Source organism: Sciurus vulgaris (assembly GCF_902686455.1).
Source record: "Sciurus vulgaris genome assembly, chromosome: 3".
NCBI lineage: Eukaryota > Metazoa > Chordata > Mammalia > Rodentia > Sciuridae > Sciurus > Sciurus vulgaris.
The window spans coordinates 76,706,672-76,723,493 of record NC_136463.1 but is presented as its reverse complement, the minus strand read 5'-3'; the positions used below and the strand labels follow the sequence as shown (position 1 = coordinate 76,723,493).

General features: G+C 37.6%; 1 protein-coding gene across 1 annotated transcript in view; it reads left to right on the top strand.

The window, feature by feature from the left end:
* Positions 1 to 16,822, top strand: part of CNTNAP5 (contactin associated protein family member 5) — an 861,232-nt gene that overhangs the window by 798,914 nt on the left and 45,496 nt on the right. The window contains exons 20-21 of the mRNA XM_079133610.1: positions 3,324 to 3,454; positions 11,233 to 11,320. Of these exons, the coding sequence (XP_078989736.1) occupies positions 3,324 to 3,454; positions 11,233 to 11,320 (219 nt within the window). The remainder of the gene's footprint in view (positions 1 to 3,323; positions 3,455 to 11,232; positions 11,321 to 16,822) is intronic.

The window sequence follows — 16,822 nt, the reverse complement described above, 5'->3', positions numbered from 1 at the left end:
GAAGCCAGAGAGTGCTTTCTGGAAGAGACAACTTTGTGCTGCAGTCTGAAGTTTAGTGGTAGAAAATCTAACCAGAATGATCATCATGGAAACCTTTCTGGTCAAAGATGATCACTCAGGGCTGCTGTGGTCTACAGGAAACTTGTGATCTTTAGAAACAACCAGATTTATTTTCTAAATCTGACTCTGCACATTGAAAAGTTACTCACTTCACAGAACCTCTGTTTTTTTTTTTTTTTCTACAACTTTAAAATTAAGAAAATAAAAACAAACAACCTTTCAAATGAAAGCAGAATAGTGAACAGGAAGGCAATCATGATGAAATTTATCTACTAAGCCAGGGAATATAGCTCAGTCCAGAAAATTCAGAGAAATATTAACAGAATATGATTACCTTCCATTGGAAGATTACTTATTGTTATGTTTAAGTCACTTTTAAAAAACATATAGATTTTCTACTCTTGTTTTTTTAAATGATATTGATAATATTGGTATTTAGTTCTAAATGAAATGGTATGGATTTTGCCTGAAAACATTTTTAAAAAAGAAAAAGAAGCTAGATATAACTTGAGTGCACCAATATTAATAGGACACTAAAATTTTTATAAGGTACTTGCTGTTAACAAAAGGTCATTCCATTATAAATATATGTATTCCAAGAGCATATTTGGAAAAAACAACCCAAATGAGAAGCAAATCAGATTTATTTTTAATTTACAGATTGTGAACATCTTATCTCTATCCATATGCACATGTAAAATAATAGGTGACCTTTACATTGTAGTGGTGTTAATAAATATTAACAAAAGAAAAAAAAAAACTATTGAGACCAAATAGAAGAGAAATAAATAACAATGTATTGGCAAAATTCTAATGCACTCTCTGTTAGGACAGTTAGTTTATTTTTTGTCAGTCCATGGTATATAGGACTGTAAATTGCTGTTTTTACCACTGGTGCAAGTCTACATGTGAATAAGACTGGGAAACACTACAGAGAAGATGGAAGTAGGCAGATGAAGCAAATATGGGAGGCAGAGGAGGGTCAGAGGAAAGGAGAATTAGCTCTGGGACTGAGGATTCTGCAGAGACAAGTGAACTTGAAAGTACTTGACAGGAGGCTCAGTGACCTGCTAAATCTCCAGAGGGCAGCATCTTAGTTCCCTGACCAAACAGCTGAAGAAGATGCCGCAGAAGGTGATTAATTCATTCCTTGCACCAATACAGGATCCTTCTCGTCTCACCCCCATGCCTCCCAAAGATTTATTTTAAAAAGTTCTGAATTGAATTTTCTCCTCTTAAGAGTCTGGGAAAATGAGTTAACAAGGGGTTTCAGAATATGGTATTGGGGTACTTTGAGAGGCATGGATGTCATCAGAATTTCTGAGAAGTTAAGAAGTACTGAGCACTAAAAGAACTAGTTAAAGTGTTTTCATCACAAATTAGGATGCTGGAGATGCTTCAGAGTACTGTAATGGAAAGGGACTGATACCTAAGATATCTCAGAGTAATGGAGATTACTGATACCTAAGAGGGATGATTGTGAAGTCCTTGTTAGTAAAGATGCATAAAATGGAAGCAACTTCTAAAAGGGAAAAATATGTAAATAACACCTGTGCAAGCATAAATTACCATAACAGCAAGGAATCCGAATAGCCTGAAGAATGTGGTATTTATCACCATGCCTGGCATAAAATTATCACACACTGATTTATTTTATTGGGTCAAATTAAATATTAAAATATCCAGATTCTTAGAATTAAAAAGGATCCAGAAAAAAGCAGATTTAGCTATATAAAGCTTTGCCTGTTGACTGACTGTTGGGTGATGGTGTTATCGCCCCAAATCATTTTGTTCCATTTAGTTTTAGACTATTTTGAAATGTTATTTCACATTTATGCACTCTGAAATTTCACAAGAAGAAATTTATTTTTAAAACCATCTGGGAGGGAAGGAGTGGGAAGAAAGGAGGGCAAGAGGGAGAGAGCAGGGGGGAAGAGAGAGAGAGAGAGAGAGGAGAAGGGGAGAGAGAGAGAGAAAGAGAGAAAGAAGAAAAAAGAAAGTTCCAGTGCTTGGGTAAGCCCTGAGATCAGTCACGGACATATAGTTTACTCATGAACCTATTGTTGTCCTGTGGCAGTTTAGGAAAAATATGGACTGGGAAAGTCAAGAAGATATTTCTGGAGAATGACAGACTAAAGGGATAAGGAAGAGTCACCTTAATGCATCTTGGACCAAATTTGAGTAAATGTACCTTTCTGTCTAATGACCCCAGCTTATGACACTGTTCCTTGATTGCAAGTTTTCCTGTCCCTCTGTATGCCCAGAAAAAGTTTTTGGGATCTGTGGGTAAGGCCTCCAATGACAACAGAGCAGATGACCCTTGGAGTGGGAAAAAAAAGGACATGCTCTGTACACTTGGGCTACTCGGGCTCAACTGCCTCAGCCAATCATGTTAGAGAGAGGGTAAAATAAAAATCATATATGAAAAAGTAGCCACTCAATAAATGTTTATTCTTCCCCACATTGTTTTTCTCATACAGAATGATTTTCAGACTTTTAAAAATATGATCCATAAGTAATCGTTTTGCATTGCGATGTCATATTTCCTATCCCTCCTTCTCTCTCTCTGTTTCTCTCTCTCCTTCCTCTCCTCACAAAACTAATTCCCTTCTTGTCCTTAATATGTCTTTTGGGATTCTCATATTTCCTTTCCAATTCTGTTCCATTTTGTAAGAAATGTCGACTGAGATGCCTTAAATTGATTTCCTAACCTCCAGAGGCTAATGAACAGCTATTTGAAAAACACTATCCTAGTGAAATTTGAATGTCCCCATGGACCATAAGGGGTTAAAATTGGTCACTGTACCCTAAATGCACCACACAACAATCATCAGAGGCATTTTATATCAGCAGATGAGAACGCCAGGAACTTTTCCTCTTCTTTTTAAATCTAAAAGGATGAAGGCCAGTGGGAAGAAGAGAGATACAAGAAGTTGTAGGAAGTTAACAGAACAAAAAAATATCTTAACTATCTTTTACTAAAATTTCTCACAGTCCAATCACAAATTGAGTTCATGATGGGTTTGTTTTTCAAACTGACTTTTTAATTACTGATAACACACCATATGCACATGCTTTAAATTTGCTGTTTGGACCATGATAAACACATACAATATATTTTAAAAGTTTAAATTGTGACTAGAATGAGACATGAGTCCCTAGAAAATGGAAACGACCAGTTAAAATGACAGTGTGATCGATCATGCCTCTGCATTTTGTAATTACTATTCTTAATTCTAATTTTTATTTTTTTTTCTTTCAAGGAAGTTTACAGGTTCGCTATCAGCTAGGCAAGGAAGAAACACATGTATTCACCATCGATGTAGAGAACTTTGCCAATAGAAAGATGCACCATCTGAAGATTAACCGAGAGGGGAGAGAGCTTGCCATTCAGGTACCTTGCTTTCATTCTTTCTACTCTTCCAAGGTGCGATGGATCCTCAATCAAGCTATTCTGAGCTTCTGACCTAAGCCAAGTGCAGAGCCAAGTGCTGGGGTTATCAATATGCAGCACATGGCCTCAGTCTTGGACCAACGCTCATAGAGGCTCTCAGAGGATGCGCTCTCACTTCCCACTAGCTTCAGCATCACCCAGGGGACCTCATTAGCAATGTAAAATCTCGAGCCTCACATGTAGATCTACATATTCCAAAACTATTCCAGAGGGGTAAGCAGAAGGTAACTCTAACATTTGCTTGAGTTTGATAAGTAGATTATAGTGGGGAAGGCACATAGGAAAGAGGACTAACAAAATGTGCTAAGAGCTATGGGGTAGTGAGCACAGGTGATATGAGACAGGTGAGTGGGGCACAGGTCACAAATGGATCTCAGTACTACCTCCTGTTTTAGTCAGCTTTCTCACTGCTGCGACTGAAAGATCTGACCAGAACAAATGTAGAGGAGGAAAGGTTTATTTAGGGGCTCACGGTTTCAGAGGTCTCAGTCCATAAGTGGCTGGCTCCATTCCTTGGGTTCAAGGTGAGTCAGGACATTATGGCAGAAAAGTGTGGCAAAGGGAATCAGTTCACATGATGATCAGAAAGCAGAAAGAGGGAAAAATCCACTCTCCAGATACAAAATATATACCCTGTAGCCACGCATCCAATGAATTCATCCTCCAGTCACGCCCCACCTGCCTCCAGTTACCAGGCAGTTAATCCCATCACAGATCAATTCACTGAGTAGGTAATGTTATAACCCAATAATTTATCCTCCAAACTTTGCACTGTTTCATACATGAGCTTTTGGGGGTCACCACATCCAAACCATACACCTTCTAGAGGAAGTTAGGAGAAAACCAACCCTTGAAGGCTGAATAGGAATTGACTAGTTGGAGAAGGGGGAGGGAAGGGCCCAGAATGAGGGTCCACATGAGTACTGGAAGAGTTTTCTGAAAGAGGATTGTGTATGGCATTCTATGAAATTTTAGTCGTCTTTGCATATAGGTCAGACAGTACATGAGGGTCAGTCACAGCAAAGAATAGGCAGAGTCTAGACTATCCCCTCTTCAATAATAACCTCAAGGGACCCATGAAATCTGTCTAACAATCACTCCATATTTTTTAAGCCATCCATTCTCCTGTTTTTCAACCTGGCCATTTTAAACTCTTCTTATAACACTAACAATTGTAATTTCATCTCCACTATTGGCACATAACTTTGCTTTCTTCTTTTGTGAACAATGTAGCATTCAGAAGAGAATGTCCATACACTTTCAGTGGCATATTATGCACCTACTTGCACCTATGTCTTTTGCTCTCTCCTTGTGTTGCTGAATTTGAATGGTTCATGATTCTAGAGAATCGTGCTACCAGTGGGACAGATCTCTAGCCTGCCCACAAACCTCACTCTAGCATTCTCTTCTATGCCTTTTTACTATTTTTTCATCTCTATTAAATGGCTCCCCAAAGCATAAGACAGGCAATTATCGCATGCATTAACAACCAAAGCAAAATAAACAAACCATCAAACAAAAAAAAGCTTTCTGGGTCAGTGGAAGAAATATCTTTCCTACCTGACTTCATAGACTGTCCCATTTTTTCTCTTATTTCATCATCTGATTTTTTTTGGAAATGTTACTCTTATATTTAGTTTTCAAATTACCCATTACTTTTCCTTAAACCCACACAAATGAGGCTCCCCCACTGGGCTGCACCAAAATTGTACTTCTTGAGTCACCAGTGACCTAATACTGAAGAAACTAGTGGTCCTGTCTTGGTGTCACTTTTACTTTTCCTCTCAGTAGCATTGACACAATGATTCATCTCCACCCTTGGGACTTAAATGACATCTCAATTGCTTGCAGGATACCCTTCTTGCCTGTCATTTTTCTGCCTCTGTGAGTCATTCTGGTCTCTAATTGGTTCTCCCTCATCTCTTTAAGCTATATCCACTAGAGCACAGTAGGACTTCAGATTCATTCTGTTCTGTAGGCACACTTTCTCATCAGCTCATCTCATTCAACTTCCTATTTTCAAATGTCATGTCTATGCGGATGAATTAATCCCAAATGCATATCTAACTTCAATTCTGGCATATTGAAACCTGTCTCCTTGACTTAAACCCTAAGCTCCTACTACCCTAGCCTGCCTTACCGTTTTCTCATATCACCTGATGCTATGCAACATACAATGGAATTTACTTATTTATAGAATTCACTGTCTGATCTCTATCCTCTAAAATGTAAGTTTTATGAGAACAGGGATTTTTGTATGTCTTCATTATCACAGAACCCCAACATTACCAAGCAGTGCTTGACATATAAAAGTTCTCAATAAATATTTTTTAACTACATGGATGAATTTCACAGGGCTGAAGTCCCCATGTGAAGGAGATTGAACTGACCTTGTCTAGAAGAGGAGGGAAACCACTGGATTTTATGAATGGGAGTAGCATGGCTGAATTGCCACTTTCGTGGCTTCCCTGTGATCATTGGACTGAAAGACATATTTGGGAGTGTGGAGATATAAATCCAAAACCAGTCAGGAAGAGATCATGGGAGTCATAACTAGTGCAGTGTGGGAGCCAATGAGAGAAAAATCTGAGAAAGTTCAGAGAAGTAGCATTGGCAGCATTGGGTAAACTTTTGGCTGTGGAATATAGAAGGATGGCTATTACTTATCTGAAGTAAATAGAAGTTCAGGAATAATTATCAAATATGTGGTTCAAGTAAATCTAGAGTTATCAGAATTTAATGGGTTTACCTCTAACATTTATTGCTTAGATAAGTAGAGGGGCAATCTGTGAGCAATTTTAGGTTGGGGCCAAACTGGGTATGAAAAGAACAGTTATGATGACTTCTATTCTGACTTTGTTTTGACTGCGAACCCCATGGAAAAACTGGGGAGTGCTCTCTTGGCCATTTGAACATAAGTCTGTTTTATTCTCCTTTATTTTTCTTTTTTTCTTTTCCACAAAAACAGATAGGACAATAAGGGTACATTTTTTTTCCCTCTTCCATCTAAATAATTTGTACTCAGTAATAAGCACATATTTGATGAAAACATGTTATTTCCAAAGTACTGAAGCAGCAAAAAGAAGGTCAGGCAAAGACTTTTGCTTTTAACTTTAAGTAAGTTTAATGGCACAGGAACAAAACACACTTTTGTCCCTGTAACTTTCATTTCCCTCACCCAATTTAGAGCTCTTCCTCTTCTACCCACTAGAACAAGCACTTTAGTGAAAACCTAGAGAAGCAGGTTAGGATTACATCCCCTGCCTCACTCCCACCCCTGTGGGGGAAGTCTCAGGTACTACCCAGAAACTGCTAGAGGAGAGGGGACAGCTATCACTATAAGCATCCAACTACACTGCAATCTCTAAAACTATATTCCCCCACAACACCTGGCCTTGAGTCTCATCAACTCTGCTCTCTGTGACCATTGAAAGGAGAACATGGGGCCTGGGCTTGCTGCCCAGAATGAGGACTCTTGGCAATGATTTGAGACTTGGAATTGGCTAGTGATTTTCTTTTGTTTGTTTGTTGGGTCTGGGCAATACTGGGATCAAACCCTGGGCCTCATACATGCTAGGCGAGCACTTTACTACTGTGCTATATCCCTATCCCTGTCTTGAATTTTTTAAGGCTCATATGCAACTCCCACCCCATGCCCTGATGGTAAAGGTGAACTTCAGTGTCATTATATAAAATGCACCTGATAATATTATATAGATTAAGTCAGTTTAAACAAGACAGGTCAACAGAATACTAAGCTGTAAAGGAGGACTCATTGTCTTAAACCAACTCTTTAATACTTTCCTTTGAGAGATAAAGATCCTGAGGCTAAGAAGCATCCCTGCAGGGACACAGGCTCAAGTGAGAATCATGCTCTGTCACTCATGATCTGTGATCTTAGAAAAGTTACTCATCTTTCTGACCTTGAGTCTACTTATATATCTGTGTCTACTCTCTCTCTCTCTCTCTCTCTCTCTCTCTCTCTCTCTCTCTCTCTATATATATATATATATATATATATATATATATATATGAGGATGAATACAACCAGTCTGAGTCAGACCTTGTAAAGATTATTAGAAAGAATGTAACTAAAGGACCACACACAAAGTACTGCATCTAGACCTCGCTCAAAAAAGATTTTTCCATTATCCTCCTTTCCCCATTTATTTAATAATTTGATAAGGATACTTAGTGTTCTTGGTTCTGAGATTAGCAGACTTTCTCTAGACCACAATGAAAACTTTAAATTTAAGGCTTAAAAGACTACAGTACTTCACCAATTGTAAATACAGAGCAAAACAATACTAAATAATAAAATAGACATAAGGAAGAGTGACAAAAATGATGCATTTCCCACTAGCTACCTCAAAAATTTCTTAGTCCATATCATAGACAATGGAGTCCTGTAAAGAAATCTTTGTGTACCTCCCTTTTATTTTATTTTTGCCCTAGGCATTTGCTTAATTTTTCGGATAGGTAATCAACACCTGAACCAGTATATTATGGTTTGAATCTGGAATATCCCCTTCAAAGCTCATGTTTTTTTAAGCATGATCCACTCAGTAGTAAGGTTCAGAGATATAGGTTTTAGGCAATAATTAGGCCTCTGACCTCACAAGTGGATCAATCCCTTTGCTGGATTAATGCCTTGGTAGCTGAGTGGACAACTGAAAATTATATGCAGGGGGCATGGATGGAGGAAGTAGGTCACTGGAGGAGTGGCTTCAACTGTGTCTCTCCCTGACACTTTCCATTCTCTCTTTCCTAGCTGCCATGAGCTGACAGCTTTCCTCTATCTTCCTCCACAATGCTCCTGCCTTGGAGCTAGCCAACCATATACAGAACCTATGAAACTATGAGCCAAAATAAAATTTTTCTCTTCCAAGTTGTTCTTCTCAGGTATTTTGGTCATAGTAACAAAAAGCTGACTAACACACAGTATTAGCATGCAGGTGCCCTTCCTCTATGCTAGGACTGGAATCATCCCCCAAGGCATTCACAGTGCATTAGTAATGTGAAGACTTCTTTGAGTCATCCCACTTCCTTTCATACCTTTTATAGACATTCATTTCACTAAAAGCCTGTTTGAGTATCACTTACTCACTTTTCTCCTTCATTTGTCATCTGGTTAAAGTACAAAGGAGCCTGAAGAAAAACAGTAAGGCAGGAATAGCTCAGGTTCTTGGATAATTGGCTCTTCCATGTGTGCCATTTGAGCAGAGGGTCATTGTCCAGGGAACTACTTGTGGATGTAAACTGGCCCTATTGGGCCTGGTGATGAGGTGAGGAGGTCTGGTGAGGGGGTGAGATACCAGAGGAATCTCAAATCAGCCTACAGTTCTGAGAATCCTGCTACTACTCTTCACTTGGCAGGAAATCATTGTTCACTTTAACCCTTCTCCTACCTGGGCAGTAAAGCATGAGGGGAAGTGTTCTGTCTGCTGCTGGAAAGGAGAACCCTGAAAGCAGAGTAGAAGGAGGCAGGAGAGATCTCTATAATAGAACAGGAAGAAAACTCCTCTGGGTCAAGGGATGAATCCAAACCCATGAGAATTAAACAGATGAAGAATGTGAACCAAGAGTGAGGAATACCTTCTGTTGTAGCTTAAGGTGTGGGGCACACCAGAGATACCCTTGTACTACGATGAACTCTGTCCTCATAGCTCACCAGATAGAATACAGGATGTTCAGTAAAACTCAGCAAACTTTGCCAGTTGCTGTGCTATGACCTACAGAAAACATGTGGATATATGTGATCTGAGCCCTCAAAGAGCCAATAAGTTAATGTCGGGAGACAGAGAGTTAGATCATTATACTGCAATATATTAAATGCAAGGTTAGAAACAGAAAAAGTCATGGTAAAAATGAAAAAGAAGGCAGCTAATCTCATGAACCCACAGAAACCTTCTGAATGAAGTGAACTTGTGGGGTCCTTACAGTCTGGCACACCATAGTCAGTTATTTCAAAGTATTCAAAATATACACTAGAGATTCAAAAATGGATACAGTGATCATTTACAAGTTTCTCAAATACTTATTGAGGTATGACAAGTAAAACAGATATAATGTCTTATGTTGGGTGACCTAGATGACAATGGTCAAGTCATTGATCTTTGTGACATCAATCTCTCCATCTGTAACATGGTGATAATAAAACCGAATTCATAGTATTCCAGAGAGAAATAACTTTGGAAGTATGCATTGGTATCATGTCTCACACATACAATTGTTCAATAAGTTGCAAATATTACAGAGCAATTCCATTCATAAAATGGTAATAAAGCATGTGATCATGTACCATAGTTCATAGCCAGTGATTTCTGCCATAGAAGAAACTGCCTCAGGACCAGGAGGTCACTGAGAAGAATCACTAAGAGTAAACAGATATAGAAAGAAAGTCAAGGAAGAAGGGAAATGGAAAGATTGGATATTAGTCCCAGATCTGCTGCTCCCTGAGATGTGCAAGGTAGGCACACAGCCTGGGAGGTCTTAGTTTCCTCTTCTTACAGGTGAAGTCAAGATAACAAGCAGCGTTTCTATGGGTAGCATTATATAGATATAAGAGTAGAGACTGGAAGAAACAGGTTGGACTTGAGTAGACTAAAATAAGTGTGGTGATGGATAGTGTTTAGTCAGCTATTTTGTCACTGTGACTAAAATATCTGACCAGAACAATTGTAGAGGAGAAGTTTATTTAAGGGCTCACAGTTTCAGAGATCTTAGTCCATAGAAGGCCAGTTCCATTCCTCAGGTGAGGCTGAACATCATGGTGAGAGAAGGTGGTGGAGGGAAGCAGCTCACATCATGGTGATCAGGAAGCAGAGAGTCCACTGGCCAGATACAAATATATACCTAAAGCGACACCCCAATTCTCACCTCCTCCAGTCACACCCTACCACTTCAGTTACCACTCCGTTGATCCCTATCAGGGGATTAAATCACTGATTGGTTGAAGACTCTTACAATCCAATCACTTCTCCTCTGAACCTTTTGGCACTGTCTCACACATGAGCTTTTGGGAGATACCACACATCCAAACCATAACTGATGGGGAGTGCTGCCTAGGAACAAGGAAGAGGGGAAACAGGAAGTGCTGGAATTAGCAATGGAGGCAGGGAAGGATCTCTGAAGACCCTAGAAATGCAGTCCAGCCAACCACAATAGTGACTTTTGCTCAATTTTGCAAAGTATGAGTGGTCTGCCAATTATGTCCCTGGCATCTGCCTAGTTAGTCTCTCTTCCTGGAGCCAAATGTTTGGTCAAACTATAGTCCTTTGCCAGGATATTCCTCAATCCACACCTTGATGAGACCAGGTCAGAATTAGGGCAGAAAGGAGACCTGAGGACAAAAGGGGAGAAGTGGAGAGCAATGGGAAATGACTCCCTATTCCCATTCAGTGTTAACACTGTACAGAAAGTGCCTCAGCAGGTTTGTTTATTTACTTGTTTACAGCAAAGAATTTGGTGTGAAAATCTCAGTGAGAAGATAAATACCTGTCAAAGGTTCTATAGAATTTCTGGGGAGATATCTGTGAAAGCCATTATTTCACAATGAAGAAAGAAGTATTTTATATACATTATGAGAAAATTAGTGAGAAATTTCTACTCTCTCCTGAGAAAAGATCCCAGGGGGTTTCAGAGTTCAGATGAGTGTGTTTTATGCCCTTTATCTTAGGACCATGGCTGATGGACCTTTGTTTTCTGTTTTCAAACAGATGGACCAGCAGTTCCGGCTCAATTATAACTTTTCCCCAGCAGTGGAGTTCAGGACTAAAAGGTCTCTTGTCCTGGGTAAAGTCACAGGTCTGTTGTTCTACTGTAACCTGTACAATGTGCTTTGCTAAAATAAATGAATAAGTAAATTACATTCATTGAGAATTTTAGTGGTTCAAATCTGGACCTTTCCATTCCTTCATATCAAAGATTTAGTACTAAAATTTCTGATACAGAAAATGCTAAAATGCATATATGACTAGAGTGGAGAATGGGATTTATAGCTATATAGAAACTTGAGGAGGTAAATTGGTAAGCAATTGAATAATATAATTTTTGCTTAATTTTTAAATGAATTTATTTGAAAGCTTTCACTTTTTTATTTTAATTTACTTGTATTTTACTTGAAGACATGAAGTAAAGAAATTGGATGATTGAAAAATGATTGGGATCTAATATAATAGTGGATTTTTTTTCTATTGTAAGTTTTGTGAATTTTCACTTTTCTATATAAAGGTATTTATTACGTACATGCAAAATTGAAATTTTTATATCTTCTCAATTAATGGAACATTTATCACACATAAATGATCTCTTTTAACTTTTATAATGTCTTCTGAGACTAAATCTATTTTGTCTATTAATGATATAGCTATTACAGCTTTGCCTTGGTTACTGTTTGACTAGTCTATCTTTTATTGTCTTGTCCTTTCAACCTTTCTTTTTCTATATTTTCTTTAAACCCTATATATGATCTGATGAAGAACATGCCGCTGAATTTTGATTTTTAAATTTATCTGGCCATCTCTGCTTTTCATATCAGCAAGTGCTGGTCCTTTCATATTTTCAGATTGCTTGTACAGTTGGAACTCTTTCTGCCCCCTTATATTCTATTGATCAAGTTTTCTTGTGATTCTCTCATGTTCTTTGTCACTCTATCAGTCACAGTACAGTGCAGAAAACACTGATAAGTTTATGCATTTTAAGGGGGAATAACCTCAGCACAAGGAACTTTCTTCTTATGAAATTCTGTCAGGATTTACAGTGTGGATTTTTGTCAGGCCCTTCTGGAATGATTGCTTAGCAGTTCTGATTGGAGTAATGGAGCACTCAGGGGGATTGTTTCTTACCTACTGATGTGAGCAAGAGTCCAGAAGCCACAGTGGCTCCACTACAGCATGTCAACTTGCAAGAGACAGGAAGTCTCTGGAAAACAGCTTCAGAGAGTGCCCCGTGCTATCATAACTGCTCAACCGTAGAAAGAATTGATAAAGAAGGGAAATGACTAGCTGTTTCACTGGCCCTCTAGACTGAGAAAAGGTACATAATTTCTAGGATAAAATGTGGATTCAGAAACCTAAGTGCTGTAACACTAGAACAGGTCAATTTTAGTTTCCCAAGTGACAGGTAAATGAATCAATCAATAATAAGCAAATTCGGGATGTACTTTTGTTTATTTCTTATCCAATTTCCCCCTCCTAATTATTATATTTTCTGTAGAAACTGTTTATATTTTGATTTGCTAATACTGTCACTTTTTACTTCTAGTTCCTTCCTGTGCCTACTTTCTACTTTCTACCATATTTGATTTTCTTCTTTCTGAACCAAATCCTTTCAGTTACCTTTTTCCTGTGTGAAAGTTCCTTGACTGTCAATTTTATCTGAAAAAAAAGGGGGTTCATTTCACTTTCATCTTAGAAGACAGTTTGCTAGACATGCAATTCAACACTGAAGGAGACTTTCCTTCAGATGTTGAAAAAGTGTTTCGAGTTGTGGTGGAGACAATGCTGGTTCACATTAGGCACAAAACACATTTTTCTCTGGCTCTGCATTCCGTGATGTCACAGTGTTACTTGGTACCTTGCATTATGGATACTGGGGGTGCTTATACTGTGGAAATCAAAACCCTGCATGCCAGGATGCTCCCTGTCTCTTCCCCCTGAAGAGCCAGTTTTAAATATTCACAAACATACCACTTCACTCTTGTCTTCTGATTTCAGTTGCTGTTGTTGAAATGCCTGTCATTAGGTCCTGCCTTTGCAAGTGCTCTGACCACCTCTACCCCCACTAAGCTACTTTTAAGATCATCTCATTTTCTCTGGTTTTCTATAGTTTTATAATCAGATGTCTGGTTATTGAAATTTTTAAGTACTGTACTTGATCTGTTAGGTTTCCTGAATCTATTAATTAGTTCACATGTGCCTATATATTTAGTTCATATGTATTATTCATCTATATATATTCATTAGTTTTTAGAAATTCTCAACATAACAAATATTTTCTTTCACATCTTCTCTATTCAATTATTTTAGTTCAGTATTGGATAATTAATTCTTTGAATTTCTAATTCTGTCCTCATATCTGTTACTCTCCTTTCATAATAATTTTTAATCTTTGACACAATAGCTTGCATTATGGGCAATTATTTGGTTTTATCTTCAAATAATTGATTCTTCACGTATGCCTAGTACCCTCTGACCTATTGGATGCATTATTTTTCATTAATATGTCTTTAATTTCTTAAAGTTACCTGTTGTTCTTTTTCCTTTTCTAAAATACCATTCCATTAAGACACTCTCTTGTCCCTGCTCATTTCTTATTTGTTTCCAACTTTTCCTCTCTTTAAACTTTTCACTGATGGCTGTTAAACTTTTTGACTCTGCTAATTATATTATCTAATGACTTGGGATCTAAATCTGTTACTTGCTACTTTCTAGTTCTTTCCCATGGTAGCCTGTTTCTACTTCTGTACACATGCACTTACCCATACTTAGTAGAAATTAACTAGTAGGAGGAATCTGGAGACTAAGATATTGGGAAGTTTTCATACTGGTAAGGTTTGTTATTATTCTTCCAAGTGCCAATAGGTGCTACCAATTTCAGTACTACCAGTGTCAACTGGTGCTATCAATGTCCATTTCTCCTTTTTTTTTTCTTTTTTATTTCCTGAACGTAGGAGGAATATAAATTTGAGTTTCAAATCTCAGTGAAATCAAGCCTCTGAGTGAAATCTCAGCAGAATTTTTGCTAATTTTAATACAATATATCACTTTATTATCATTTTAATATGTATTTTATTTGTTGTTTCTGTTTGTTTTTCACCATAAAGCATAGCAGATGTAGGCATTAAAGTTATGTTTTGGGTTTTAATGAAGAATTACATTTTAGGATGTCCAATCTATTGACATTGTCCTATGCTACTTAAGAATATTGTAGGCCGTTGAGACATTATTTCAATCAAATCAGAAGAACCTTGATAGGAGAGATTTAACTTCCTCACCACAAAGCTCAGACCTTTTTCATGGTGCCTGCCCAAGTAATGGAAACTTCAATAATCACCCCCTCCCTTTTTCACTCGTGAATCTTAGCACCGTGTGTGGTATTCCTAGGACCCCCCCACCCTATCAAGTTAAATGTACGATGAGAATAATACAATTAAGATTTTAATCAAGGTATTGCATATTTAACACCTTGTTATTTTGTCCCTGATACTTTGTGATCATCAGGCAGGAAAGAGTTGAGTTGAGATTGAGAGAGAACTAAAAACATGTCATAATTATTGTAGGGTGGGAACCCTCTGCCTAGAAATGAACGGACCTCCTTCCCATCCAAACTGCAATTCAACAGGAAGATCTGGAATCATGTATATGATCGACATTTTTGGTCTACGAAAGTACTCTAGCAGAATGTGAGGCTCATTATTAAGGAGGGATATTATTTCTGAGACCATTAGAAAGCAAAGGAATCAAACCCCATGCTTCAGAGAGTAGAATGGGGATGGAGGAAACAGAAAGGAATGCTGTGGAAGGAATGGTGTAGAAACAGATAAGTGGAACTGATGCCAAGTGCAATCCCATGCTATCATTTTAGAAAAGATTACCTTGTAGGACATTTTCAACTATAAAGTAAGGATTTACAAGTATTTTTCATTGTAGACACTAAGAGAAAAATGTGTAGAAAATTTGTCTCGGTTTTCTTCAGTGCCACTAATACCATTCCACTGTACAACAGAACCAAGTTTGTTCATCTTCTTTTCATAAGAGGAAAGAGCAGTTCTGAAATCTAGAGGACAGTGACTTAGTATCATTCTGCACCAGTCCTGGTGCTTCAAATATTATGATAAACAAAATAGCTTCTTTCCTGAGGATTCCTATAATGTTGACTTGCCCATGAAAACAGTTGATGCAATCATCTATGTAAAAAATGTACTGTTAGTTCTCTATGAATGTTGGTGATCATCTATAACAAGTCAGGAATATTACTCAGGGGATGGTTTGCTGACATTTCTTTACTTTCAAGGGAAATTACTTGATTCTGGCCAACTGTGTCAGTGAGATTAAGAGAAAGTAACATTAAAAAGAAGGAGAGAGAAAGAAAGAGAGAGAGAATGATTATATTTAGGGAAATCATCCAATTGGATAAGATATTCAGTTTCTGGAAAATTACTTCATTTGAAAGTATAAATGAGCATTCCTCAGATTTGAAGAAAATGTGACATCTTTGTTTTCCTGTCTTCATGTAACTTGTTCCTATCCCAGGAACACGGAGAGTCAGATAGATTTTGGAATCCAAAAACTTGAAACTTCTAGAGTATGCCTTTTTAGTCCTTTGGGTTTTGTGTGTTTTCTCTTTGTTTTGTTTTATTCTGTGTGTGTGTGGTCTTGGGAGTGGGTAATGCTGGGGATTGATCCCATGACCTTAAACATGTTAGACAACTGTTCTACCACTGAATTATAACCCTAGATCAGTATCTGTTTATATTTTTCCAAACTTGGTTTCCTTAACTTTATTCTGCCAAAGCATACGATAAATATGATTGTAAATAAAACACCACTTTTTGTTGTATTTCAGAATTCAAGAATTAATTATTATTTTTCTGAAAGGGAACATTTTGCTGGCATTCAGATTTATGTTAAACTATAGAAACGTTAAATAATAGGTAGAAAATAATTACAATTCTGCTTTTAAACCATAAGTACCATATTTTGAATAGATTAATGTCTATTAGAATCTGTACTCAGGACATGTGGATAGCTTTATTTCTTTATGAGTTCAGTTTTTATTAATCCCTTGCCTACTTGCCAGTTTGATAGGTCAAAGCTTACAATTATCAGAGACATTATTCTCTGCTGTGACTGGTGTTTGCCCACATAGCTTCCAATGTTCACTCAATCCTAAAAAGTCAGGTAGAAATTGTCAAATAATCCTTTACAACTCACATAAAATCTATCTAATCAGGAAACTGCGAAGCAATCTGTGAGCACTTATGTATGCCTTTGGTCTTTTAAGATGAGTTGAGTTCTAGTTGTGCCTACTGAAGAGCAGGCTGTTTAATTCTCCCCAGTTCCTTAGGTTTAAGCTTCAAACCCACTGTGTCTTCCATAGTATCACAGTACTGTTGAATGAATACCATGAATGCTCTCACACTGAAACATTTCTTAAAATCTTGTAGAGGGGAAGGTATGACTGCATATGAGAAAACACAGTAGAATTTATGCACATAAATAAAAGGTGGGTCCTTCAAAGTGCTCATTTGAGAAGACTTTTCTCTAATACCTTTTTGATTTTGTGCACAGTTTGTTCTTATGATTC